General features: G+C 51.1%; 1 protein-coding gene across 1 annotated transcript in view; it reads right to left on the bottom strand.

Annotated features, from left to right (window-relative positions):
- LOC119972132 overlaps positions 1-26851 on the bottom strand; it is a 660627-nt gene that overhangs the window by 446284 nt on the left and 187492 nt on the right. The window contains exons 18-19 of the mRNA XM_038808465.1: positions 24812-24989; positions 7045-7137 (exon numbers count right to left, since the gene is read on the bottom strand). Of these exons, the coding sequence (XP_038664393.1) occupies positions 7045-7137; positions 24812-24989 (271 nt within the window). The remainder of the gene's footprint in view (positions 1-7044; positions 7138-24811; positions 24990-26851) is intronic.

The following is a 26851-nucleotide window of genomic DNA, read 5'->3' as shown; positions in this document are numbered from 1 at the left end:
ATCAAAACATTTACCCCCTCCACCAAGGCGCCCTGTGCAAAGTTCAGAAACCTTGGGGGCCATTGTCTCCCACTTGTGTCAATGCTCACCGTTTCTGAGGACAGATGAACTTTCTGTGGTACTGCCACCATCTGTAGCAGCCATCATGCCCCCTTTATGAAATGCAGTTTATTTTTAACATTGCTGAAAAGAGGGATGTGTTGCTGAAGCTTTTCATCTTGTACTCATCAGGCCAAAAGCAAGAATGCCAACTTTCAAATGAGCATATCAATTTAGACCACAGGAGAAAGAGGTTGGCAAGTCAATTCTGATTGGCTTAGATTTTCCCATGTTTGCTTCTTCAAACATAAGGAATATGTTTTAGCTCTGTATCTTTTTGAATTACTTAGTTGTTCAGGAAGCCTATAGTTTCCATTTTTGTCAGTGGAACTGCTGATTTTTCATTGTCTACTGTTGGTCCTTAAAACTTATAAACCTATCATACTTGATTGGATGGGACTTCTGGAGGCAGCCTAAAATTGACTGCTGCATCCAAAGTCTCCCTTGCTGTCCCGCCCGTGGGAATTTCTGGGTTCCCAGCCTGTGTTTCATCCTGCAATGATATATGTTCTATCCAACTCTTACCCTTCCTCCTCCAAGTCACTGTGTTATGATCTGGCAGGTGGTAAGTGCCAAACAAACTAAATCCCAAAGGGCAACTTGGCAAGCTATCACAACTCTTTTCTTTTTGTACTTTTACCACAAGAAAATATGTGTGCTGAAGTCAGAAGCTGCAAATTCAAGTAACAATTTTGGAGATATTAAATATTATATTAAACATTTATTGTCAAATACATTTATTAACAAAATAAAACTTAAACGCATAAAATTCCATTTACACAGTAAAAATTAGAGTTTCAGAGCATTCACTTCCAAAACATTTCCTATTTGGTTAGACTGACAAATAAACTCCCCTCGAGGCAAAACGTCCTCAGGGGTGTTTTGTCTATAAAATCCAGCAGAAATACCACCAAGGCAAATCTACTGTCACTTTAGTGAAACATACCACATGATGGGCGGGATTCTCCGGTCCCCCAGCTGCGTGTTTCTTGGCCACGCGCCATTCTCTGGCAGCTGGATTTTATCTTCCTACTGATTGTCAATGAGATTTCCTGTCGGAACCATGTCATGCCTTCGTAAAATCCACTGGCGGGACTACGTTACAATGGGAAAGTTGAATTGCAATGAGCAGAGAAATCCTGCCGATATCTCACTCTTCACTTCCACTCTGCTGTGGAACTTCAAACTTCAGACACCAGGGGCGGGATTCTCTGACCCCTCTGCCAGGTCGGAAAATTGCCGGGGGATGGCGTGAATCCTGCCCCCGTCGGCTGCCAAATTCTCTGGCGCCGGGGATTTGGCGGGGGCAGGAATCGCGCCGGCCGGGGGCCGTTGGCAGCGGGCCCCCCGGCAATTCTCCGGCCCGTGATGGGCCGAGTGGCCACCTGTTTGTGGCAGGTCCCGCCAGCATATGTTACGACAGGTATTTACCAGTGGGACCTGGCTCCGCGGGCGACCTCCAGGGTCCTTGGGCGCAGGGGGATCTTGCCCCGGCCTGGCCCGCGATCAAAGCCCACCGATTCGCGGGCGGGCCTGTGCCGTGGGGGCACTCTATTCCTCCGCACTGGCCGGTGTAACAGTCCGCGATGGCCGGCGTGGAGATGAACCCCCGCCTGCGCATGCGCTGGGATGAATCCAACACATGCTGGCGCTCCCGCACATGCGCCAACTCGTGCCATTCGGCGGAGGCCCTTAGGCGCACCTTCCGGGCGGCCCGAAGCCGGTGTGGTTCACGCCACTCCTCGGCGCCGGGACCGCCCGTCCCACTGGGTAGGAGGGAATCCCGCCCCAGATTGCATTGCAGCCCCAATCTTTTTCAGGCTTAACCAGGTAGCTGATTTTAAAATGCATTCTGGAAAACAGACTCTTTTTGGTTGGCTATAAACTGCCTCATTTTACTTATTTACAGATCCTTCCCACTAGAAGGTCTTCCATGGCTATTTCCCTAAGTTATCAGCATCTTTTCTGAAGTATATTTCTCCCTCTTTCATCTTGACTCAATTGGCCTTATTCCTCTTTGAAATTTACCTTTCCCAGAAAATAAAAATCTTTTATGGTTTCTTTATTGTCACCACTTTCAGGTCAAATAAAATTTAATAATCTTGCCCTATTAATTTATGAACTTATGCAATTTTCACATAGTTTGCACATTCCCCCTGTGTCTGCGTGGGTCTCATCCGCACAACCCAAAGGTGTGTAGGATAGGTGGATAGGCCATGCTAAATTACCACTTATTTGAAATAAAAAAAGAATTGGGTACTCTAAGTTTATTTTAAAAACTTCTTTATCTCCTAATTTTTATTTTGACCCATGGAAAATATGCAGAGAGAAGATTTAAATTGGCCATTTTTACTTCAAATACTTGCCTTTCATACCTGGACCCCTTTGATGTCCTCATCTCTGCAAACACCCAGCACTGAGCTTAATTAAACTATTCACACACGCAACACAGTCACAAACCTGCTTCTCAGAATAACACAATAAACAGCAAAAATATTATTAAAATATCCTCTTTCTTCACAACTGTCATAAAGGACTTCAATCTCCAACAGTGCTCTTGGCTCTCTTGGAGGACATTGCAAACATATGTGATTGCTTCTCTTTTTCCTGGAAGACAAACACATTGGCGGAGTGAGATAGCAACTGCGAACAGCTGCTGGTAATTGCGCTGTGATCTCGACAATGACTGAACTGCAAGAGTTGTAAAACACCTTCAATCAAAAACTGATGTAAGGGAGAAGTTTTCAGGACTTGGACAATTGCATTCTCTTGAATGGAAAGAGGACATTCTCTCTGGAATCTTCTGCATCCTCTTTGCACACTGGGGAAAGACCTGAGAAGGTGGAGTATTTTCAACTTTGATGAAGATTTTCACAGCTGTATCATTTAATGCTGCAATGATTGTGAACAAAGTATTCAATATCTGAGATTTGAATAACACTGGAAGGTGAGAAGAAGAGTGCAGAAGTTCCTATCGGCATTGCAAGGTATGAAGGAAGTATGACTTCCTGACTGCACTGTGGGTATTACTTGCTCTTACTGTGGGTAGTGGCAACATTTCTATGCTTGTTTCCATGTAAAACCGTTCCACTATAGGCAATGGTGTCAGCATAAGAAAGTAGGACTATGAAATCTGCCATGATGTGGAGATGCCGGCGTTGGACTAGGGTGAGCACAGTAAGAAGTCTTACAACACCTGAGGAAGTAGCAGTGCTCCGAAAGCTCGTGTTTGAAACAAACCTGTTGGACTTTAACCTGGTGTTGTAAGACTTCTTACTATGGAATCTGCAACAACAGAAACAATCTTCAGAACTGGCTTTAGATGAAATTCTTGGAAGGACTCTTCAGTTGTAGCAGCTCTGAAGTGAAGGATGATGTAAGCTTAAGCTTGACTTGCTGATCAGATTTATGTGTGGACTGCAGTTTACTTTCACACAAACAAGCTGGCTCTGAATTTCCTCTGGTCGTTCAGTTTAAAATCTAAAAATCAAGCATTCCTTTCTTCATGGATGGCTCACTGTGGTTTCTCATTTGTTGCTTTAGTGGGACAAAGATACAAATTCAGCTCTTCCTGAACTATCTTTTTTGTCTCCTCAAAAACGACTTTGTTAAGTCAATAAATGTGACGATCTCCAGGACCTCACCTTCCAATGGATCATCTGTTCCTGCAACAACTTCCCACTCATGGCCTTTGTCAGGAAGGAGCCAATCTAAGTCCAATAGCTCTTATACCAGACGGTCAACATTTTATCAATGCCTTCCATTTCCCAATTTTCTAGCCACCTAGATCTCCTCCTGTGGTCCAGTGGATGGTGCTTCTACAATAATTAAGGTCTCACTGCACAATGTATGATCTTCAAGTGCTGCTGCTGAGTTGAAGTCTGTCAGTTCTTCAACCAACAGGGGCAGCACAGTGGCACAGTGGACAGTGGTTAGCGCTGCTGCCTCACAATGGGTTGAATTCCGGCCTTGGGCATCTGTGTTTGCACTGTGTAGGTTTCCTCCGGGTCCTCTGGTTTCCCCCCACATTCCAAAGATGCGCAGGTTAGGTGGATTGGCCATGGTAAAATTGCACCATTTTGTCCAAACGTTAGGTGGGGTTCGGGGATAGGGTGAGGGAGTGGGCCTGGTAGGGTGCTCTTTCAGAGGGTCAGTGCAGACTCAATTGGCCAAAAGGCCTCCTTCAACACTGTAGGGATTTCATTCTATGATTCTATGAACTTTGTAAGTTCCTACTTGAATCTTAGTTCGCTGTCCTGAACTGAGACCTCATCGAGCTTCTGTACAAGACCAAGTCTTAAACACGGGTCTTGTGGAGGTTATAACACATCCAATAAACCCCAGTTGATTATTGAGTTCAACCCACGTACTCCAGCAGTTCTTTTCTTTTATTCTACAAGTACAATATACAGCAATTTGTGAACCTCATCTCGCCGCTGCTGATATCAACTGAACTGTGGGTAGGCCTGTCACCATGTGGTGTGCAGGACAAATAAAACTATGCAGGCTGCTTATGGTCTCCAGGTCCTTCCTTCAAAGCCACAGTGCCTGATCAAGGGAGCTGGCATTGAGAAAGGGTTAATTGGGGAAACATGCTGAAAGCCATCCCTACCCCTGTTTCTGAACCCCCTCAGTCACCCCTCGATCCTGGGCCTCCATTGGGTGTCATTCTTACAGCAGTCGCCACCTTGCTTATGACTACTGGTGAGCAAATTCTGCTTGCCTCTGTTTGGCTGGCAGCTTGATCTCAGGGAAGGCCCTCTGGTAGCCACCTTAGTGACTGAGAGGCACTTAATATCAGCGAGCCTACCCGCAGAATAAACCATGGGTCTCTTGCCAGTTCTTCAGCCGCCTGAGGCCTCCATAAAATCGTCCCCGCCAGGTTGTGAGCATATCGGTGAATGGGATTGTGGTTACACTACTATCACACTCAAATGAGTTTTTTCAGGATAGTCAGGACAGAATGGAGCTATCTTGGTCACTCCCCCTCCCCCCTTCTCTTCCTCTTCCTTCTTTTCCTCCTGCTCCTCAGCTACCTGCTGTATCACTGGCGGCAAGAGTTGTCCCCTCAAAATAGTGAGGTTTAGAACAGTACAGCACAGAACAGGCCCTTCGGCCCCCGATGTTGTGCCGAGCAATGATCACCCCACTCAAACTCACGTATCCACCCTATACCCGTAACCCAACAACTCCCCCTTAACCTTACTTTTTAGGACACTACGGGCAATTTAGCATGGCCAATCCACCTAACCCGCACATCTTTGGACTGTGGGAGGAAACCGGAGCACCCGGAGGAAACCCACGCACACACGGGGAGGACGTGCAGACTCCACACAGACAGTGACCCAGCCGGGAACCGAACCTGGGACCCTGGAGCTGTGAAGCATTGATGCTAACCACTATGCTACCGTGCTGCCCCTGCTACCGTGCTGCCCCTAATGGTTATTCACCATTCACTAGACCACCACAAATCTGGAAATCCACTTCAAGACAGCACAGAACATCGCTAGAGATGTCCAGTTACTGGAAGAGGGCTTCCAGTTCACCAATGGTCTGCTGTAGCACATTTCCCATGGCAGCATACATTCATTGTATGCAAGCTGAAAACATGAATGTGAGTTGTGCAAAGTCATCAGCCATGTTGTCAGTGGATGACCCTTATCATGCAATAGTCACCCTATGGTTTACTATGATTGTTCAAATGCAGTTTGCATAGCAGGTCGAATGAAGATAACTGTTGTCAGGAAACCAGGCATGGCTTGCATGTTATGCTGCCTACAATGCCACACCACCTGGACACTGAGACAGTGGAATCCCTTTTGGTTCCAGTTTGGGGTAGAGTTAACATACTGCATTCACAAAACAATGTGTGTGCACCAGAGGGAATCCTACAATGCTAACAATGATGTGTGCTTGCTCTACCTGCTGGTCTTTGGCAAGAGAAAATAAAATTAACTTAGTTCTCTTTAAATAGGGAACCTCAAGAACCTATCTTACACAACAGTGGGCAGAAAACTATAAGATGTTGCAACCCACTTTCGAACCAGTCTGGAAGAATCAGGGGCATAACACTTCATTGTTACTGTCACCAGCACAACCATGGCAGTGTTTCCCTAGCACTGCTCTGAGGTTGTATTTGGAGATGGAGCAGGTGGCAGATTTCATTGAGGACATCCTTATTGAAACACAGATGGTTCACACATTGTTCTGTTCAGATTCAGTTCAGAGAATTGTTCCCTGAGTACCCTGGGTAGGTATAGCATGCTGCTGAGATCCTTTTCCTCCTCTTCACCCGCCCCCTTCCAGCAGCTTGTCATGCTCTGTGTCACTTATGAACATTTTTTTGGTTAAGCTGTGGTCCAAGGTGGGTGCAAACTATTGCCCCCAGGTCTGGGATCAACTGGAAGAAGCATTAAAGTTAGAAAAAAATCCTTCAGTACCGGCCACACCACTCACTGTAGACATTTGAAACTTGAAAGAACTATGAAAAGCACCAAACATTTGTACAATCTTAGCAACAACCAAAGTTAATCAAGCATTAACTAACCTTTAAATAGCACTGGTGGGGGCTGGTACATCTTGCTGCTCAATGTGTGATCAGCAATGTCAGGTTAGGAAAGAGCATTTCCTGGAGTCCTGAGCTCCAAAATTGTACTGACAGCAGATGAGCATTGTACTCTGATTGAAGTCATGATTTGTCATCTCTACATTTATCTGGAAGACATTTGATGCGTGCACACAAATGCCCGCACATAATGCTGTCTGGCACAATTCACAGCAGAAATGCACATTGGATGCCATTTGAGTCTCCAATCGCCATTCACTGTGCCCAACAATGGGCACTACTATACTGAGCCTAATTTTGCCCTGACATTTTGTATTGCTCCATGTAAATCTAATTGATACTGAGCATTTCCAACATTTTCTGTTTTATGTAATACTTACTATTCCGAAAAGGTTTCTTTCTCTTTGGTTTTCTCTCAAATTGTTCGAATAGGTCTGGCAAACTTTTACTTTTCAAAAGATTCTTCTTTTTCACTGCATTAGACATACAATTTAATGTTAATTAATTACTTGAAACAATTACCGATTTGTAGCTCCAAAGCTATACTGTAATAATCATTAAAATGCCCTTTTTCACCAGATGGCTTATTAATCTGATGCTCAGTTTTTTAGACACATATATGTGCTCACACTTCAGGGCTCTAAAGATCTGCAGGTCTGTGATAGTAAGTGATGGGATTGGCCCAACAGGTGATTCTCCCAGTGTTAATTCTGGTATCAGTCAGGAAAAGGTTCCCTCATTTCATATCAATTCTCCTGTTCAGGCATTTTTCATTTCGTGCGAGGAGTTAAGGGTGATGAGAATCATAGCATGAGCTTCCAAATAGATTCAGACCTAATAGCTCCCTGAAAATCAGTTGTGAAAAACAGTATGATCCTTAAACTTTAATTTTTCCAGGCCAGTACACAGGTAAGTGACGTTCAGGAGTGTGCCCCTTGCATTGATCAGGAACCCATTATGACCGATTTCAAGGCTAAAAGTCCCTTCCCCTTACACGGCTCCACTCACATGGATAAGTATGTTTGGAAAGCGGAGGCTCTGTGGAAATTAGCAAGGAGGATCAGGATATATGTGTGCCATGTCCTAACTTAATTTTGTCCCTTCTGTTAGAATCCAGCCAGCAGGGCCTCAGAGTTTATACTCCCAGTTCTTGTTAACATTGGAGTAAAGAAGCAAAGGAGACCTATAGTCTCATAATTTGCACTTCATTTGCATTCAGTGCTCCACATGTTGGCTCGGCATAATTCCTTGCCAGGGTCAGCTTGTCAAGCAGAAAGTAGTGTTTTCAAGGACCAAACAAACATCAGTCCTTTTGATTGGTAAAGCTTTGTACTTAAAGGTTTTAATTTTGACAGAAAGTGCACAAGCCTTCAAATCTTAAATCTACCGTTGAGAGTATATATTCTCTGCTTTTCAATTATTTAAACAAATGAGAAAAGAGGCTAATTTGACAAAATAGGAGGAGAGTGAGACCCTCCCAGTCTGTGCAGACCTTGCAACCCATACTTACGAATGAATCAGGAGTTTTGTTTGAGGGGGCTGCACTTCAGCTTGCAAGTCCTGGTGCCACCTGCTAGAACCTGGGGCGGGATTCTCCAACACCCGCCGGGGGCCGGCGTCAACCCCGCTCCCGCCGTGTCCCGAATTTTCCGACCGGCAAAAAGTCGGCGAAGCGTCAATCCCGCCGCTCACCTGGGAGAATGACGGGGGCCGGCAGGAGGCTATGGGTCCCGGTGCTGCCCGTATTCTCCCGGCCGGATGGGCCGAAGTCCCGCCGACGTGACCACGGGTCACATCAGCGTAAATCACAACACCTATTTAACGGCGTCAACCAGTGCTGATAGTTGACAGCGTTCAGCGCGGAGGTAGGTCACCGGCGTGGGGGGTGGCCGCAGGACAAGAGATGGCGTAGACGCAGCCTGTGGGTGGGGGGTGATGGGACAGGGGGTGGGGGATTGGCGGGGGTGGTGAGAGTGAGAGCGAGTGCCGGGGGGGGCACGTTGGGAGGAGGTGGCGAGAGCGAGTGCCGGGGGGGGTGGCGAAAGCGTGTGCCGGGGGGGGTGAGAGCAAGTGCTGGAGGGGGGAAGGGGGTTGGGAGGGGTGGTGAGGTCGAGTGCCGGGGGGGGAGTTGGGAGGGGTGGTGAGAGCGAGTGCCGGGGGGGGCACGTTGGGAGGAGGTGGCGAGAGCGAATGCCGGGGGGGTGGCGAGAGCTTGTGCCGGGGGGGGTGGGGGGTGGTGAGAGCAAGTGCTGGGGGGGGGGAGAGGGTTGGGAGGGGTGGCGAGGGCGAGTGTCGGGGGGGGGGGGGGGGGGGTTGGGAGGGGTGGTGAGAGCGAGTGCCGGGGGGGTTTCCTCTGGTTTCCCGCGCTGCGGGGCGGGGGGTAGAGCTGGCGGTGGGGGCGTGGCCTCTACTGTTTTTTTCCCGCGCTGAGCGGTGCCAAGGAGGTGTGGCAGGAGGGGGGATGACCCCATGTCGGGAGGGGCCGGGTTTTGGCGGGAGTTGCCGGGGTCAGCAGAAGTCAGCTGACTCACGGAAGTACCATGGAGGGTGCGTCGCGGCTAGGACGGGTCCCAGCCTGCGGGGGGTGGGTGGGGCGGGGGGTGGGGGGGTGAATACTGGGTTGCTGCTGGAAGGGCCAGGAGAGAGCTGGTGTGGGCCGGGGGGGGGGGGGGGGGGGGTAGAGGGGGGGGGGTATCGTCATGGGGGACGGGTCGGGCAGGGTGTGCTGGCCTGGGGCGAGCAGTCGATGAGCTATGGCTAGTCGGCGGGGGAGGGGGGTGGGGTGCCCTCTGATCCGGCTGATCACCTGGAACGTGAGGGGGCTGAATGGGCCGGTTAAGCGGGCTCGGGTATTTTCTCATTTGAAGGACGTGGCTATGCTCCAGGAGACCCACTTGAAGGTGGCGGACCAGGTTCATCTGAGGAAGGGGTGGGTGGGGCAGGTTTTCCACTTGGGATTAGACGCGAAGAACCGGGGGGTGGCGATTCTGGTGGGGAAGAGGGTGGCATTCGAGGCGTCTGAGGTGGTGGCAGACAAGGAGGGCAGATATATTATGGTGAAGGGTAGCCTGCAGGGAGAGAAGGTGGTGCTGGTTAATGTGTATGTCCCGAATTGGGATGATGCTGGCTTTATGAGGCGCATGTTGGGTCGCATTCCGGACCAGGAGGCAGGGGACCTGATCATGGGGGGAGACTTTAACACGGTGCTAGATCCCCCACTGGACCGGTAAAGTTCAAGGACAGGTAGGAGGCAGGCGGCGGCCAATGTGCTGAGGGGGTTTATGGACCAGATGGGAGGGGTGGATCCCTGGAGGTTTGGGAGGCCGAGGGCGCGGGAGTATTCCTTTTTCTCCCATGTGCATAGGGTTTACTCCCGAATAGAATTCTTTGTCCTGAGCAGGGGATTGATCCCAAAGGTGCAGAATGCCGAGTACTCGGCCATAGCAATTTCAGACCATGCTCCACACTGGCTCGATCTGGAGATGGGGGAGGTGCGGGACCAGCGCCCGCTGTGGCGCCTGGATGTGGGGATGCTGGCTGATGAGGAGGTGTGTAGGATGGTCCAGGGATGTATTGAGGGGTATCTTGAGACCAACGACACGGGGGAGGTCCGGGTGGGGATGGTCTGGGAGGCTCTGAAAGCAGTGATCCGGGGGGAGCTGATTTCCATCCGGGCCAATAGGGAAAGGAGGGAGAGGAGGGAGAGGGAGAAACTGGTGGGGGAGCTCCTGTGGGAGGTGCTGGAGCGGTTCGGATTCGGGGAGGGGTTCATCAAGTGGGTGAGGTTGCTCTACGAGGCCCCGATGGCGAGTGTAGTTACCAATGGAAGGAGATCAGAGTACTTCAGGCTCTACCGTGGGACCAGGCAGGGGTGCCCCCTGTCCCCCTTGCTTTTTGCACTGGCGATAGAACCTTTGGTTTTGGCGCTGAGGGAGTTGGAGAGGTGGAGGGGCCTGGTGCGGGGTGGGGAGGGACATAGGTTATCGCTGTATGCGGACAACCTGCTGTTGTATGTGGCGGACCCAGAGGGGGGAATGCCGAGGGTGATGGAGCAGTTGGCTGAGTTTGGGAGCTTCTAGGGCTATAAGTTAAATCTGGGCAAGAGTGAGGTATTTGTAGTACACCCAGGTGATCAGGAGGAGGGAATTGGGAGGCTCCCGTTTAAGAGGGCAGTGAAGAGTTTCAGATACCTGGGGGTGCAGGTGGCCAGGAGTTGGGGGACTCTCCATGAGCTTAATTTTACCAGGCTTGTGGAGCAGATGGAGGAGGAATTCAAAAGGTGGGACATGGTGCCGCTATCGCTGGCGGGTAGAGTGCAGTCTGCCAAAATGATGGTTCTCCCGAGGTTCTTGTTCCTTTTTCAGTGTTTGCCCATCTTTATCCCTAGGGCCTTTTTTAGGAGGGTGACTAGCAGCATCATGAGCTTTGTTTGGGCGCATGGGACCCCGAGGGTGAAGAGGGTCTTCTTGGAGCGGGGTAGAGATGGTGGGGGGCTGGCGTTACCCAATCTCTCGGGGTATTATTGGGCGGCCAATGTGTCGATGGTGCAGAAGTGGGTGGTGGAGGGGGAGGGGGCAGCATGGAAACGGTTGGAGATGGCGTCCTGTGGAGCCACAAGCCTGGGGGACCTGGTAATGACGCCGTGGCCGCTCCCTTCTACGAGGTATACCATGAGTCTGGTGGTGGCGGCTACCCTCAAGATTTGGGGGCAGTGGAGGCGACATAGGGAGGAAGTGGGGGGCTCGATGGAGGCTCCGTTAAGGGGGAACCATCGGTTCGTCCCGGGGAACATTGATGGGGGGTTCCAGGGTTGGCACAGAGCGGGCATCAGACAGCTGAGGGACCTGTTCATTGATGGGAGGTTTGCGAGCCTGGGGGAGTTGGAGGAGAAATTTGGGCTCCCCTCGGGGAACATGTTCAGGTATCTGCAGGTAAAGGCTTTTGCTAGGCGGCAGGTGGAGGGATTCCCTTTGCTGCCCGCGAGGAGGGTGAGGGACAGGGTGCTTTCGGGGGTCTGGGTCGGGGATGGGAAGGTATCTGATATCTACAAGGTATTGCAGGAGGTGAGGAGGCGTCAGTAGAGGAACTAAAGGCTAAGTGGGAGGGGGAACTGGGGGAACAAATCGAAGATGGGACATGGGCTGCTGCCCTGAAGAGGGTTAACTCTTCCTCCTCATGTGTGCGGCTTAGCCTCATCCAATTCAAGGTGCTGCACCGGGCCCACATGTCCGGGTCTAGGATGAGTAGGTTCTTTAGGGGTGAAGATAGGGGTGTCAGGTGTTAGGGGAGTCCAGCGAACCATGCCCATATGTTCTGGGCATGCCCGGCACTGGAGGAGTTCTGGAAGGGGGAGGCGAGGACGGTGTCGAGGGTGGTAGGTTCCAGGGTCAAGCCAGGATGGGGACTCGCGGTTTTTGGGGTTAGGGTGAAGCCGGGAGTGCAGGAGGCGAAAGAGGCCGGTGTGCTGGCCTTTGCGTCCCTAGTAGCCCGGCGGAGGATCAAATTTGCCCTGAGAGGATCGGTACAAGGGTTCTTTAGGCGGTGGCAACCTTTCCTCGACTTTCTGGCTCAGAGATAGGGTACCGGGTCAGTAGCAGCAGCAAGCCAGGGGGGAGGGGGGGGGGGAAGTTGGGGGGGGGGGGTGGGGGGGGGGGAGTTGACTATGTTTGCTTATTTAATTTTAAAAGTTCTCTTGTTGTTTACTGGGTTGGGGGGGGGGGGGGGGGGGGGGGTGAGATACATGCGTTGATACGATCTTGGGGGTGTTACAGTTATTATGGTGTTTTATTGTTGCTTTTCATTGTTTGTTGTTATATTTTCTGTAAAAAATTTCAATAACAATTATTTAAAAAAAAAATTAATATTGATACTGCTCCCTGTGGGCGGAGCTAGCCGGCAGAGCTTACCGGAAAACCTGTAGTACAGGTACTGTCATACATCCCCTAATGCAAGGACACACATATATATACAGTGGTAGAGATCACCACAGGGGGGAAGAGTGCCGGGGAGGGCGGAGAGAGTGCCGGAGGGGGGGGGGGGGGGGGGGGAGGTCGTCCGCCTGGCCAGGTGCCATCCTCCCACAGTCACGCCCATGCAGCCCGTGGCATCTGGCTGCCCGGGGGAGGGGGGGATACGGGCAATGATGACATGTTGTCATTTCCCCCCACCTCGCAGGCAGTCATGTTTTCTAATCAGCCAGCGATGTTGGCCACCGTGGCGGCAGCCGCTATTCTACATGTTGCCATGGAGGAGGAGAAGCGTGGCAGAGAGGCGGCGCAGGCTGCCGCAGAGGGGCAGGTGGCAGGCGCCCAGGCTGGAGGGCCACACGCCCGACAGGATGAGGAGGAGGAGGAGGGGGAGGGGGAGCACGAAGAGGAGGAGTACGGGGAGAGGGTGGAGGACGTTGTGGCGTTACAGCGACGGCGACGCCCGAGGAGGCCCCCTGTGTACTGGCCCAGTTCGTCGTACCAGGACCTCACGGACCGGGAATGCAGGAGGAGACTCCCGATGACCCGGGAAACCATGGCACACATCTGTCACCTGCTGGCACACCTGGCACCGTGTGGCACTGAGGGAGGACACCCTCTCCCCGTGTCCGTCAAGGTTACGGTGGCCCTGAACTTTTATGCCACGGGGTCATTCTAGGCACCGAGTGGGGACCTGTCCGGCATCTCGCAGACATCGGTGCACCGGTGCATCCGGGCAGTGACAGACGTCCTTTATGCAATTGCGGACCGCTACATCCGGTTCCCTGTGGACCGGGTAAGCCAGGATGCCCGGGCCGTGGGCTTCTCTGCCATGGCCGGTTTACCCATGGTCCAGGGGGCGATCGATGGGATGCACGTCGCCGTGCGGCCACCTGCAGATAACAGGGCCGTGTTCACCAATCGGAAGGGCACGTATTCCATGAACATACAGGTGGTCTGCGCCCACCGCATGATGATCCTGCACGTTTGCGCCCGGTACTCGGGCAGTGTCCACGACTCATACATGTTGTCGCGGTCTTACATCTCCGGCATGTTCGAGGGACACCACCCCCGGCTGAGGGGCTGGTTTCTGGGCGACAGGGTTTACCCATTGCAGTTGTGGCTGATGACGCCTATACGGAGGCCACAGAGTGACGCGGAGAATCGCTACAACGATGCCCATGCAGCGACATGGGGTGTGATCGAGAGGTGCTTTGGGCTGCTGAAGATGCGTTTCAGGTGCCTGGACATCTCTGGGGTGGCCCTCCAGTACCCGCCAGATAGGGTCGGCCACATCATTGTGGTGTGCTGCGTCCTGTACAACATCGCCCAGCAGAGGGGCGATGTGCCGCAGAGAGGGGAGTGGAGGACCAAGAGGAAGAGGCGCAGACCTCCCCAGATGAGGGAGATGGGGGCAATGGTCAGGGCAGACAGGCTGGTCATGGGCGGGTGGCTGCCCACCGTTACCGGCTGGGCCAGCGGGCACGGGACAGGCTGATAGCCGCCTAGTTCACTGACTAGGGGGCGTGCGAATCGGCGAGTATGGCCACATACCGCACACCATGGCAACATCTGACCACCCTCACCCCCCCTCTCCCACCCAGCACCAACACCTTCATCCCCCCTCACCCACCCAGCACCAACACCCTAACACCCCCCCCCACCACCACCAACCACCCCCACCCCACCCGCATGCACAGCACCCCTCCATTGCCCATCCACCTGCGCTACAACAGGCCGGGTTCACACGGTTGCCGGTGGAAGCGTGTCTATTGCAGACCATGGAGGATGATGACGACCCGCTCTACGATGAGCTCCTGGCTCCTCATCATTGGACAATGTCTGACCCATGGCCACAGTACCACCATCCACCTGGACCATCCCTGCATGCGGCTGTGAGACTGCAGCACACGGTCCCATCCTCTGCCCGGGGGATGTGTGGTATTGTGTGAAGCAAATAATGGCATGATGGGAAAACTAGTCAAGTCTTCTTGGTACAATTGAACTTAACCTAAGACACAGATACAAAATACAAAATGTTCGTCATCAACCGAGAAGCAGTCTCAATAAATAACAAGCTGAACAACAGTCTCTGCCTGTATGTAAACAACTTCTTCCCTTTCTTAAAACAAAGACAAGATAATGATATGAGACTCCAGTCCCCTAAAGGTCAGAAGGTGACGCCATTGTAACGATTATTACTTATGTTTTACTTTCGATCAAATTCCTGACCAAGCTGTATTCATGTTATCTTGATCCTATAATGTATAAGAATCGCCTTCTTTTCCTGTACTATCGCAGACTTGGGACGGACTCCGCAGTTTGTAATTGACTGCCTTCCGACTTTCCAAGTATCAGCCAATTTCTGCTAACAGTTCTAATTAGTGAATAAAGTTCAGTTTTGCTTATCTAATGAATGCTGTTTGAATTTCTCTATCACAGTCAAGACGCGGGGAAAATATAAAATACAACAGATGGAGAGGGCGGCCCAGGTGGAGGGGAGACACACTCACCTGGGGCCAACGTAAGACCACCCCTCACACACACACACTGGCGCTCAACGTACATGACACCCCCGCACACTTCGGACAGAACACCAAGGCAGCATCTGTTGGTGTGAAAGTGATTTAAATTACAAACTGTCCATACATGTGCCCTCGTCCCTAAAACCTGTCTGTGCCCTGCACTCGTGCCAACTTACTCAGTGCCTAATTGTTTGGCCTTACGGGCCCTTTGACTACGCCTAGGTGATTCCCCAGACGGTACAGCAGAACTGGAGGTGGACTCCTGTGATTCCTGCCCTGTGACTCGGGATCCCTTTGGCAGCCGTTTCCTGGGGCGGCCTGGCCTAGATGGGCCAGGCTGCGGCTCGGACGATTGGGATGGCGAGCTGCCAGCCTGTCCTGCCCGCTGCCCACCAGATGCACCTGGGACAGAAGGAGGGGGGAGTCCGAGGTGCTGCGGTGTTCCGGGACCTCCCCTACAGGGGGACCCGGGACGGGCCCCAGCACCTCCTTCTTCCTCGGGGTGCCCGAAGGCCCCCGGGCCTCTACATGGGTCAGGGGTGCGAACGGACGAGCCATCCGACGCCCCCCCCCCACACCTGCCGCTGCCAGTCCTGGAGCCCCGTGCTGGTATCAACAAGGGTCTGCAGGTTTGCAGCCATGGAGCTCAGGAAGTTGGCCATCCCTGTCTGTGCCTGGGCGACGCCGGCCAGCACCTGGGCAATGGCGCCGATGCCCTCAGCCATGGGCTGCTGAGACTGCACCATGGCCTGCTGAGACTGGGCCATGGCCTGCAGAGACTGGCCCATGGCCTGCAGAGACTGGCCTATGGCCTGCTGAGACTGGCCCATGGCCTGCTGAGACTGGGCCATTGCCTGCTGAGACTGCTCCATGGCCTGCTGAGACTGTGCCATGGCCTGCTGAGACTGGGCCATTGCCTGCTGAGACTGGGCCATGGCCTGCTGAGACTGTGCCATGGCCTGCTGAGACTGGGCCATTGCCTGCTGAGACTGGGCCATGGCCTGCTGAGACTGGGCCATTGCCTGTAGAGACTGCGCCATGGCCTGCTGAGACTGGGCCATGGCCTGTAGAGACTGGGCCACTGCCTGCTGGGACTGCGCCATGGCCTGCTGAAACTGGGCCATGGCCTGCTGGGACTGCGCCATGGCCTGCTGAGACTGGGCCATGGCGTTGAGCGCCTCTGCCATCTGCCGCTGGCTCTGGCTCATGGCTTCCTGTGAGAGGGAAGCCAAGTTCTGGCCACGGACGCCGCCTGCACGGAAAGCCCCAGGCCTCGCATCCTGCTCCCCATGTCTGACACCGTCTCATCCATTGCCTCCACCGCGGACGCCACACGTGCGGTTTCGGCCTGGGTGGCACGCATGACCGACACCACTCCCAGCTCCTGGATGCGGGTGGACTCCTCCACCTGTGTCTGCAGCCGCCGCAAGCCAGCCATCACCCTCTTCCTACGTCCCAGGTTTGGTGGCTGCATCGGGTCTATGGGTGAGTGTGGTAACTCCAGGAACCCGGGATCAATGTGGGCGGCAGATGTTCGCTTGCGCCAGGATGCCCTCCGACCCCTCAGCTGCTCCTACCTCCACCTGCTGTACCGGTACAGCAGTGTTGTGCGCACCAGTGAGTATACCAGAAGCCTCATCACTAAAGTTCCCAACCGAGGTGAGTGTCTCTGCGATGGTGGAGGGTGGAGAAAGCAGTGGCGTTGTGGCGTGCGCATCGTCAGACTCCGAGTCCATGGTCCCCTGGGGTGGCGCCTCGTCTCCACCCGTCCGCTCTGCGTCACTGTCCTGTCGTCCAGTCTCATGTGTGGCAGTGTCCTGGGTAGGACTGTCCTGGGTAGGGCTATCTTGGGTAGGGGTGTCCTGGGTAGGGTTATCCTGGGTAGGAGTGTCCTGGGTTTGGGTGTCCTGGGTAGGGCTATCCTGAGTCGGGGTGTCCTGGGTACGGGTGTCCTGGGAAGGCCTGTCCTGGGTAGGCCTGTCCTGGGTTTGGGTGTCCTGGGTAGTGGTGTCCTGGGTACTGGTGTCCTGGGTTTGGGTGTCCTGGGTAGGCCTGTCCTGGGTAGGCCTGTCCTGGGTTTGGGTGTCCTGGGTTTGGGTGTCCTGGGTAGGCCTGTCCTGGGTTTGGGTGTCCTGGGTAGGCCTGTCCTGGGTTTGGGTGTCCTGGGTAGGCCTGTCCTGGGTTTGGGTGTCCTGGGTAGGGGTGTCCTGGGTACGTGTGTCCTGGCCCGGCTGCGACGGGGGGCCTGTGGCTGCTTCCCTCGTCGCTGGGTGTCACACGCCTGCGTCGCCACACCCGCATGAGACGCGGGCGTCATCTCCGTGGTGCTCCATGTCTATACCCTCTCCCGTAGCCATCCTGGGGAATCCTGCGGGCGTCGCACGCCAGAGGGGCTGGGTCTCTCCCTCTCTCGTGGCCACCCTGGGGCATCCTGCGGGCGGTCGGCATCCGTGGGGACAGGTGCCTCGATGTTTGGCCCTGCAGTACACAATACAGCAGCATGGTTAGACACGCGGGCGGGGATCGGGGGATAGGGGGGATATGGAGGAGGAGGGATATGGGGAGAGGAGTTATGGGGGATATGGGGAGGGGAGATATGGGGGAGCGGGAAGGGTCGTGGGTGGCTCACGTTCTGGCGGGCCCCCGACCTCTGCATCGGCAACCTCCCGGTCCTCAGGTCTGCCTGCCAGTTCCAGGGCCCTTTCCTCATGGACGGAGAGTGGCCTCTTATCAGCTGTGCCTCCTCCAGTCCTCTGACGCTCCCTGTTGTTGTGTGCACGCTTCTCCTGTGGGGGGCGGGCGGTTGCTGGCAGGGGTAAAGGGCAAAAGTGTTAGACAGGTATATGACTGCATGACAGCGGTTGCGCGTATATTGGCAGAGGTTGCAACACATTAGGGTTAGGGTTAGGGCCTGGGCCAGGGTCAGGGTTAGGTTCAGGGCCAGGGTCAGGGCCTGGGCAAGGGCCAGGTTTAGGGTTAGGGTCAGGGTTAGGGTTAGGGCCAGGGTCATGGGGGGGAGCAGGGGGGGACTCACCCTGGCTGCCCTGACGAGGTCGTTGACCTTCTTGTGCACTGGGTGCCTGTCCTCAGTGTTACAGCCACAGCGCTGGCGGCCTCTGCCACCTCCTGCCACAGGTGCTGGCTGAGGTGTGGGGCGACCATGCGGCCATGTCCGGGGTACAGGGCCTCCCTCCTCTCTTGTACAGCATCCAGGAGCGCCTCGATGTCGCGTTCCTGGAATCTCGGGGCTGCCCGGCGGCCGGCCATGTTTGCAGATCTTCCGGAGTGGGGGGGGGGGGGGGGGGGGGGGGGGGGGTCTTTCGTGCTGTGACGGCGAGCGGCGTTGATTACACCGCCCGGCGTCAAGTGACTCGCCGCGTCCACAGCAGATGACGCCGTCGCGAATGCCGTCACGCCGCTGCTAGCCCATTCGGGCCCAGAGACTTCGCGACATTTGGGGGGGGCCCCGACGCCGGAGTGATCTGCGCCGTTTTTGCCGCCGGGTCCCGGCCATCGCGCCGATTATCGGAGAATCCCACCCCAGACTTCCAGCTCACCTGCAATGTTTTGACCAGGCTGCATGACGATCAACGACATCACACTACCGAATTTCTTGAACATCAGCCAATCCAGAATGCCTACATATATCCAGTTGGTCTCATTTGTGTAGAAAGCAAGTGGATAAATTCTAGAATGTCTATCTGCCAGTAGCAGTTTCGTTTGACTAAAGGATTGGCTTTCCCACGGTATAGGGTGTTCCATTTGGTAGGCATTTAGCCAGTCATGTCCCTCACATTAATTCAATTCATTACATCGATAGGAAAGATTACCATTCTGCTAGGTGATCAATCATTTAGGATTCTGCATTTAAAAGCTTACTGTGCTGGCAGCTCACACAATGCTGTTATCATAAGGTACTCTACTGTGCCAACAATGTTTTCTCCAGACTGACAAGGTTGTTGGTGGCTAATCGGTGACAAAGCAAAACTACTGCTCCCATCACACCTCTGCAAATGCCTTTGATACTGCAATGTTCTGCTAAAATATTGCCCATGCTGCTAATAGAATCACCATTGAGCCTCTCTAATGGATGTTCAGAGTACATTTGGCTGTCTGACACAACACAGTTCAACTAGGACCTCCTGCATATTGGCTGTATGATGCATACTGTAACATTTTGTCCTACATATGGGCTTGGTTATAGAGAGTGTATCAGGGGGGCAGAGAATTGAGTCCTCATTATCCACCCTCCAATCACCATCAACAGGAAAACTAGGCTAACTGTCATTTCTTGCAGGCTATAAGAGGTGCACTTAAATAGATTACTAAGCAAGCCTGCTCCAGCAACTTGCAACTTTGTATGATGAAAAAGTGCTAAAAACATCTGTCCTCTTCCTTTCAACTGTACTCAAATGGAATAGATGCTACCTAATCTTCTGAGTGTCTCCAGGCATTTACTGTTTTTTTCTCAGAATACTGTGTTGTTTATTCCACAAATCAGGCATCACAGTTTCATTTTATTACATCTGAAATAGGTTAAAAATCAGAAAAGGACTTTCATATCAGCCACAACAACTTAATACGAAACAAGATATATATTTTCACCCACTATTCGCATTACAGTTCCTCTGCTTCCTATTGCCATGCTTCCCTTTCGTCACTGCATGACATTGAGTCCTGATTGGGTGGATCTTTCTGAAGGCTACCAAAAAGCAAGAGGCATGAGACTTGACTGGCTGCAAACTATGACAATGGCACTGGTAGCAGCAAAGAGGCCATCATGGTAGTTGAGTCCAATTACTTCCACAACTCAACTCAGACTCATTGCAAATTGAGCAAGTATAAAATGGACAGGAGTTAGGCTAAGTAAGAATGGACACAGATTATGCAAAATGAACATCCAAATTAGCTCTGATATCTTTAGCTTAGTTATAGTTCATTATACATTCAGAAATAAGCTGAATTACTAGTCATCATTAATCTCTAATGTTCTGGGGGTGGTTTGAATAAAGGAAATATAACATTTAGAAAGATGGTGTGTACATAAGAATGAAGTAAATTGTAGGATTCTTTCAGACAACCCAATTTTCGAAGAAGTTAATCAAATTTCTCCCTTCAGTGCTGTATTAGTTATTAGTTATGAAACATAGTAAAGGTATCCATTCCATTTCAACACTAGTTTGAGTAGAGTGGGTTAGATTTTCCACTGTAATTCCATGCAGAATCAGAAAACCAGTAAGGTTGAACTATGCTTTCTGCCTGTACCTGGATTTGCCACCCTCTGTACTTGCTGGTTTCTTCACCCTCGTCTGCCTCATTGAAGTGTCACCAGTGCTGCATGACTCAGCATTTCAGTTCATTTCCCTCCCAGCAATCAATCGTAATGTTTCTCTCCAGTGCACCCAAATGGACGTTAGTGTTGGGCCTGGGGTAATAGTAGAAACGTCTGATGGACAGCAAATGTCTAGCAGTGACCTTGGGCTGAAAATCTAGCAACAGTAAGAAGAAGGCACAACATATATCTGCTGACAGTTGTTGCGACAGGGCAACTCAATTCTTTGACTCAGTAAGAGGTACTTGGTAAGTTGGAGGAAAGAGGGGCATTTTCTTTATGAATATTTGTGTGGTTCACTGTGAGGTGGGGAATGGTCTTCGTTGAAGATTGCTTAACATGTTATTGCCAACTGCTCATAGACCTGCACCCCAGCCCACACCCCCACTCCTAGAAACTATCACCACATTCAGGAGCTTGGTTTATTCTGTCTCTTAGTTACTGTAATGTAATCTATTGACTGAATACCACAGAGTTTGCTTCTAAATTGCTATTATTACAATGATGTATTGTTACATTAAAAAACAGACACATTGATGGATGAACTGACAAATCCATTCAAAATCATTACACCCTCCTGCACGTCACTATGCAATAGGGTCTAACCATGGAGGAGCTTACAGGGACATTGGGCCCTGGATTTTATCTGACCATCGATGAGTCTGATAGTGTACCTGGAAATAGGAATCTGGCACGGGAAAGAATGCAAGTGGCTGAACCCGATCACCTGGCGGCAAGCTCATGAATAAGCACGACATGGAACACATGGCTGGGGCAGCTATAACATCGGTAGACATACATCGCCTGACCCCAATGCAAAGACAATGCCATATCATAAAGTCCCATTAGTAGCTGAAATTTTACCTTCAGTATTTCTGAGGAAGGATTGAAATTGAAATTGAACTGGTCAGCATTGTCAAATGTGCAAATATTGCAACAGAAAAACCTTGAAGGTTCAGGTAGAAGAAATCTCCAGCCTTGTAAAAAACATCAGTGGTATCAGTGGCTGCTGGGGTAGTGAGTAAAAAATGTATGATTCACTTCTTATGTTCACAGATTAACTGCACATGGAGGGAATAGAATAGAGGGAATAAATCTGGCTGGATGTCGGATGATGCCTTGATTACACCATGGGTGCAGCCTATAGGGCAGCACGGTGGTGCAGTGGTTAGCACTGCTGCCTCATGGTGCTGAGGTCCCAGGTTCGATCCCGGCTCTGGGTCACTGTCTGTGTGGAGTTTGCACATTCTCCCCGTGTCTGCCTGAGTGTCACCCCCACAACCCAAAGATGTGCAGGATAGGTGAATTGGACACACTAAAATGCCCCTTAATTGGGTGAAAAACATGAATTGGGTAGTTTAGATGTTAAAAAATATGTTTAGCTATTATACCATGAGCGTGTGGAATGGTGGCAATGGCTATGAATTGCATAGCCCATTCCACTTGGCTGTCCTCAACCATTTGAAATCTTCTGAATTCTCTAGCCCTTGTGTGCAGTGCATTTGTCACTTCCTAGAGGCAGAGGCGAGTGGCTGTTTGCCTTCCCATTAAGAACTCAGATATGTAGGGCGAGATCTTCCAGCTCTTCACGCCGGTGGAATCCTGGTCTTGCCGGCGGCTCACCCCCATTGCCGGTTTCCTGGCGAAGTGGGGTGGAATGAATGGGAAATTCCGTTGATGGTGGTAGGACCAGAACATCCCACTGCCAGCCAATGGCAGGGCCACATCCCGCCATCAAGAAACAAGCTGCGGGGAGGATAGAGAATTCCATCCATAATGCCACTTTAATGAATGATCCACTTTGTCCATCGGCTACGGTTCCTTTAATTTCTGTAAGAAACACTTTTGGCCGAGTCACTGCCTACCTCAGACTCCGCCCCTCAGAGTATCAGATTATCAAGTTTGAACACAAAGAAAAATCTGCAAAGACACTGCAGCTGTCTGAGACTCATTCTTCTGCAAGTCAAACAAGCTCTCTCAGTGAGTTAGGGAAAGCACATTTGAGTCATTTGTGTTCAATGGAGAGGTTATTGAAGGCAAGAAAGACTCATGTCAGTTTTATTTTGTCGGGGAGACTGCATTAAATCCCAGCAAGTTGCATATAAATTGCATGATAGTGGGTGAGTTTGAACATTTATGAAGGTCCTGTTGATAACAGACGAGTTTCCCACTTGCTTAGCCTCCCGCCACCAATATATTCAGTAGATATTTCACTGCCACCAGGGTTATGATGTATGGCCTCCTGTATGATTCTCAGAACCCACCCGTAATCTTGCTCGCTTCAGTGGGCTCCAAAACATTCAGCCTGCGATACCAATCAATTGTAGTAGCAACCCCAAGAAAGAGCTATTAGCTATAGTGACCAAAGTGAGCCACTAATTAACTGGCGTGATAATATAGTCTAGAAGTAATGACACTTTCGGCCAACTGCAGGAGTCAATTAACGCACATCAGTTCTTTTCCTGTGTGTCCAAAATAAACACTAAGTAAAGTGCTGACATTGTTGCCTCAACTTTATATTAGGACCTCTGTGTACAACAGCATTTCTCACCAGTTTATTAATTCGTTTTACGTCAGTAAACAGAACAATATCAATGTTGCAACATTTGGCGGATCCTAACAAGTTGTGGCAGAACCTGTATATCCCCAGGGCGCGATTCTCCGCTCCCCACGCCGGGTGGGAGAATCGCGAGAGGGCCCCCCAACTAATTTCACAACCCCCTGGCGCTCCTCGCGATTCTCCGAACCCCCGCTCGGAAGAATCGCCGCTTGCCGTTTTTCACGGCGACCGGTGATTCTCCGACCCGGATGGGCCGAGTGGCCTGCCGTTCGCGACCGTTTCACGACGGTGGCAACCACACCTGGTTGCTGCCAATGTGAAATCGCCGTGAGATGCCCGTTTTGGGGCTTGTAGGGGGCCTGGTGGGGAATGAGCACCACGACTGTGCTCGGGAGGGGACAGGCCCACGATCGGTGTCCACCGATCGTCGGGCCGGGGTCTCAATCGGACGCACTATTTCCCCTCCACCGCCCCGTAAGATCAAGCCGCCACGTCTTGCGGGGCAGCTGAGGGGAAAGACGGCCACCGCGCATGCGCGGGTTCGAGCTGTCAGCCGTCGTGACGTCAGCCGCGCATGCGCGGGTTGGAGTCGGCCAACCTGCGCATGCGCGGCTGATGTCACATAGGCGCTGCCGTCGTGCAAGCGTCAAGGCCCGGCGGCCGAGAATAACGGAGCGCCCCTCCTAGCCCCCCGGGTGGGGGTGAATTCGGGGAGAGGAGCGGGCTCCAAGGCCGTCGTGAAACCCGGCCGAGTTCACGACGGCCTTCACGATTTTTCCTGGGAGCGGAGAATCGCGCCCACAATGTATGGAGTATTCGCTGCCATTTTTCTCACTCTTTCCTTTGCAACACAAGTTTTAGAGCAAGAGGCAAAATCAAAAAATACTGGACAATATCAGCAGGTCTCACAGCATCTATGGAGAGAAGGGAGCTAACAAAGAAAAGTACAGCACAAGAACAGGCTCTTTGGCCCTCCAAGCCTGAAACGTTTCAAGTCTGGATGACTCTTTGTCAAAGCAACCCTTTCAGAAAGATTTATCCCTTCCAAACTTCTTGTGCATAAGTGTTGTTAGCTAAAATGTAAATTTATTACTGGCACTCATAGCAACTGATAGAATTCTCCTGCAGCAACTGTGGTTGGACCACATCATCAGCCTTTCATCTAGTGAACTTTCCCAGAAGGAAGGAAAGAAATATTACTTTAAGAAACAATACCTTATGATTGATATTTGCAGCTATAGGCAGTATTTTACACTTCCCCAAGGGGGGTTTTGAGGCGGGAGAAAAGCGTAAATTTGAATGGATGAGATTTTGTCCAGAAACCTGCCTGCCCAAAGCCAGATGCAATTTCACGCTTGGCCGGGCCGGGCACCCACCCATTCACCAATTAATGCCTTTATGTAACCACTTAATGGCCATTTAAAGGCATTGTCCTGCCTAGCTTCAATTTTTAGTCTGGCGGGAATGGGTGCGGGATGGGTGGGAAAGTGAATTTTTTTCCCCATCTCGGATGGGAAGGGGTGGGCACCTCACTCTGAAGGCTCCTCTGAATTGGGGCGCCCTGCCCTCCAGGATGCTGGAGCTCTGGGACCCCCTCCCCTCCTGCCCTACCCCCAACACCAGGATCACCCCCCTCCCAGCCCCTTACAGTTCGCACCTGGAACTTCTGGGACTTAGTCCCAGGTGGAGCACTGACTCGTGGGATGGCGAGCGATGATCACTCACCGTCCTCAAAATCCCACCCTATATCTTTGAGCTACTCACTGTTGATAACCTGCGGGTAGAACATCATATTGCTTTCTCCAGTATGTGCAAAAAGGTTTGTATGTCCATCTGAGAGAAGACCGAGATACATTCCTGAGCTTTCCATAGATTCCAGGCTTACAGTTGCATTTTCTAAATTTCTTTGCACCTTAAAGTGACAGTACTCATCTCCTGTGCCCTTTTCAGAAAAAAAGCTCAATTAACTACAGATCCTGTAATAATTTATATTTTCCTAGTGATAGGAATTCTTAACTCTCAGCTTAGTTAAAATTGGAATCAGTTTTTCAGAATCTTTGAGGAGGTAACAAGGAAGTAAGACAAAGGAGAACTAGCGGACGCAATTTATTTAGATTTCCAGAAGGCCTTTGACTAGGTGCTGCATAGGAGACTGTTCAGTAAGTTAAGAGCCCACAGTGTTAAGGGTAAGGTCCTGGCATGGATAGAGGATTGGCTGACTGTCCGAAGGCAGAGAGTGGGGATAAAGGGGTATTTTTCAAGATGGCAGCCGATGACTAGTAATGTCTCTCAGGGATCGGTGCTGGGACCACAACTTGTCACAATGTACTTTAATGATCTGGAAGAAGGAACTGAAGGCACTGTTGCTAAGTTTGCAGATGATACAAAGATCTGTGGAGGGACAGGTAGTATTGAGGAAGCAGGCGGGCTTCAAAAGGACTTGGACAGGCTAGGAGAGTGGGCAAAGAAATGGCAAATGGAATATAATGTGGAAAGGTGTGAGGTTGTGCACTTTGGAAGGAGGAATGGAGGCAGACTATTTTCTAAATGGGAAAATGCTTAGGAAATCAGAAGCACAAAGGGACTTGGGAGTCATTGTTCACGATTCTCTTCAGGTTAACGTGCAGGTTCAGTCGGCAATTAGGAAGACAAATGCAATTTTAGCGTTCATGTCAAGAGGGCTAGAATACAAGACCAGGGATGTACTTCTGAGGCTGTATGAGGCTTTGGTCAGACCCCATTTGGAGTATTGTGAGCAAATTTGGGTCCAGTATTGAAGGAAGGATGTGCTGGCCTTGGAAAGTGTCCGGAGGAGGTTCACAAGAATGATTCCTGGAACAAAGGGCTTGTCGTATGAGGAATGGTTGAGGACTCTAGGTCTGTACTCGTTGAAATTTGGAAGGGTGAGGGGGTATCTTATTGAAACCTACAGGATACTGCGAGGCCTGGATAGAGTGGACATGGAGAGGATGTTTCCACGTGAAGGAAAAACTAGAACTGGAGGACACAATCTCAGACTAAACGATCCTTCAAAACAGAGATGAGGAGAAATTTCTTAAGCCAGAGGGTGGTGAATCTGTGAAACTCTTTACTGCAGAAGGTTGTGGAGGCCAAATCACTGAGTGTCTTTGAGACAGAGATAGATAGGTTCTTGATTAATTAGGGGATCAGGGGTTATGGGGAGAAGGCAGGAGAATGGGGATGAGAAAAATATCAGCCATGATTGAACAGACTCGATGGGCCGAGTGGCCTAATTCTGCTCCTATGTCTTACGGCCTTATGATCTTATGGTCTGAGGCTGGCTTTCTTTTCATTTGTTTTACCAGTAAGTCTGCCGCCTGCCAGATGTCTACACAAAATGAAAAATACCTTTTTTGAGACATTTTGTAAACTAGTTCTGACCAAACAAATTGTACAATTACAACTAAAAACAAAGGTAATAATTATTCCTTGACAAAAAAGTTCACACATACATGACATCAATTCAATGGCACCACACAAGACATTTACATTAATTCATCATACTCAAGGGATGGAATTGGTTTTAGCTTGTTGTGTAAAATGGGTAACAGCGAATAAGTAGCTTGATTCACCCCACCTAACCTTCAAAAGCAATTTGACGATCTGAAAAGGGCCATTTTACATTCTCACATATGAGAACATGAGTGAACCAATGTGGCCATACCACTGGCGATTTTGAAATACAATATCTACTGAGAACAAACTATTTAATCCAAAGGGTGGAACATAATGGCCCCTCCTACCAGTGGCATTTTCCAGTCCCACTGGAGTCAATGAATTTTC

This window comes from Scyliorhinus canicula, chromosome 10 (assembly GCF_902713615.1).
Source record: "Scyliorhinus canicula chromosome 10, sScyCan1.1, whole genome shotgun sequence".
Classification (NCBI taxonomy): domain Eukaryota; kingdom Metazoa; phylum Chordata; class Chondrichthyes; order Carcharhiniformes; family Scyliorhinidae; genus Scyliorhinus; species Scyliorhinus canicula.
Note: the sequence above shows the minus strand (reverse complement) of the source record. Positions and strands in the feature narration are given on the sequence as shown.